General features: G+C 42.5%; 1 protein-coding gene across 1 annotated transcript in view; it reads left to right on the top strand.

Moving 5' to 3' along the window:
• col5a3a (collagen, type V, alpha 3a) overlaps window positions 1–1,608 on the top strand; it is a 64,953-nt gene that overhangs the window by 37,021 nt on the left and 26,324 nt on the right. Inside the window, 4 exon segments of the mRNA XM_017040210.2 lie at window positions 125–156; window positions 158–212; window positions 763–807; window positions 1,190–1,296. Of these exon segments, the coding sequence (XP_016895699.1) occupies window positions 125–156; window positions 158–212; window positions 763–807; window positions 1,190–1,296 (239 nt within the window).

Genomic DNA, 1,608 nt, shown 5'->3' with positions numbered 1-1,608 from the left:
ATATATGTATATACTGTATATATATGTATGTACTGTATATATACATCATTTTCTTTAACACTTTTCCTGTATGACAGCTCCACATAGCTTACCAATGAACCTGCTGTTGCCTAGTCATGTAAAGACAATTTCTGTGACTGATGGTGTTTCTTCTTCAGGGTCCTGCTGGGGAGTCTGGGCCTCCAGGGCAACAGGGAAATCCAGGAGCAGAGGTATTGCACAATCATACATACGTAAAAAAAAGCTTAGCAGTAGTTAAAGCCAATTTAATCTTTTTTTTTTAAAACCATTTTTATGACTATGGAAAATTCGATGATCTTAAAGGGTTGGAACTACAGCTGTGCAGCCTGCACTCCTCAGAGTTTAGGTGTTTCAGAGACGACCAGCATCTGCCGCAAATCACCCCCCAACCCAGGGTCCCTGAACTCATTCACTTTTACCACCTTTACTCATTGCACTGTTATCTTCCCTTTGCGTCACTCCTGACCTTCATTCGTCTGCACTCCGAAACACACCTCCACCTCTGCGGGTTTTCTTCCACCTGCTCCCTGCTTTCTACATATATTTTAGTGTCATCTGCAAACATCATGCAATACAAAATATTGGCATATATAATACAGTGAAAAACATTGCTCGCAGAGAGAGAGACACATCGCGCACTGCCAGTGAATTCCATTCACACGTCCCATATACAAATAAAACTCTCCGTCTCCTCCTACTCCCCTGACACTTAACCTGATTGATGTTTCCTTGTTGTTGCAGGGTTTGCCTGGTCCTCAGGGGCACATCGGACTGCCTGGAGAGAAGGTGGGTTCTGCGTCAATCACTTGATTCCAGAGTTACAGCCTTGACCGCACAACCTCTGTTTCATAGGGACATGGGGGAAAAAAAAAAAAAAAAACAGTCTCGACCGTCCAGTTGAGACAAGGACAGACAGGGAATCGATGCGCAAGATACACACAGGTTTAAGAGACACTAGAGAATAACACCCAGCCTCTGCTGATCAAAGAAGGGGGGGAAAAAAAGTGAGCCTCTGCTGATCAAAGAAGGGGGGGGGGGAAAGTGGGTGAATGTTTGGTACAGCAGTAGCATCAGCAGCAAACTGGAGGATGTTTCTGAAAATGTTGCTCTTCCTTATACTGTATATGAAGCTCCGGCTCAGTGTTCACACTCTGTTTCTCTGTTACAGGGCCCTCGGGGAAAAGAGGGCATGCTGGGACTTCCAGGCATTGACGGTCCTCCTGTAAGCAAACAGAAATGTCAACGCATGCAAGATCCCTATGCACACAAACAACATAGCAGCTCACGCATTGCACATTTTTCATTTATGTACATTGACAAAGACAACAGAATAACAAAAAAAGAAAACAGAGCCACAGAAAATAAAAAAATATTCCAAAAATTCAACAGAGCCTAAAAACATCAGGGGTTAAAGGTTAATTGGACTATAGATATCCATCCACCCATCCTGTATCATCATGTAATTGGTTAAAAAAAGTTTTTCAAGTATTAGACATTTCAGACGACCCCATTTGGGTTCGTGACCCCAAGGTTGACAAACATGTATATATGTGTGTATATGTATATATCTATATGTGTGTGTATATA

This window comes from Cynoglossus semilaevis, chromosome 17, assembly GCF_000523025.1.
Source record: "Cynoglossus semilaevis isolate Cse_v1.0 chromosome 17, Cse_v1.0, whole genome shotgun sequence".
In the NCBI taxonomy this organism is placed as follows: Eukaryota; Metazoa; Chordata; class Actinopteri; order Pleuronectiformes; family Cynoglossidae; genus Cynoglossus; species Cynoglossus semilaevis.
The sequence above is the reverse complement of the archived record's forward strand: the minus strand, read 5'-3'. Positions and strand labels throughout refer to the sequence as shown.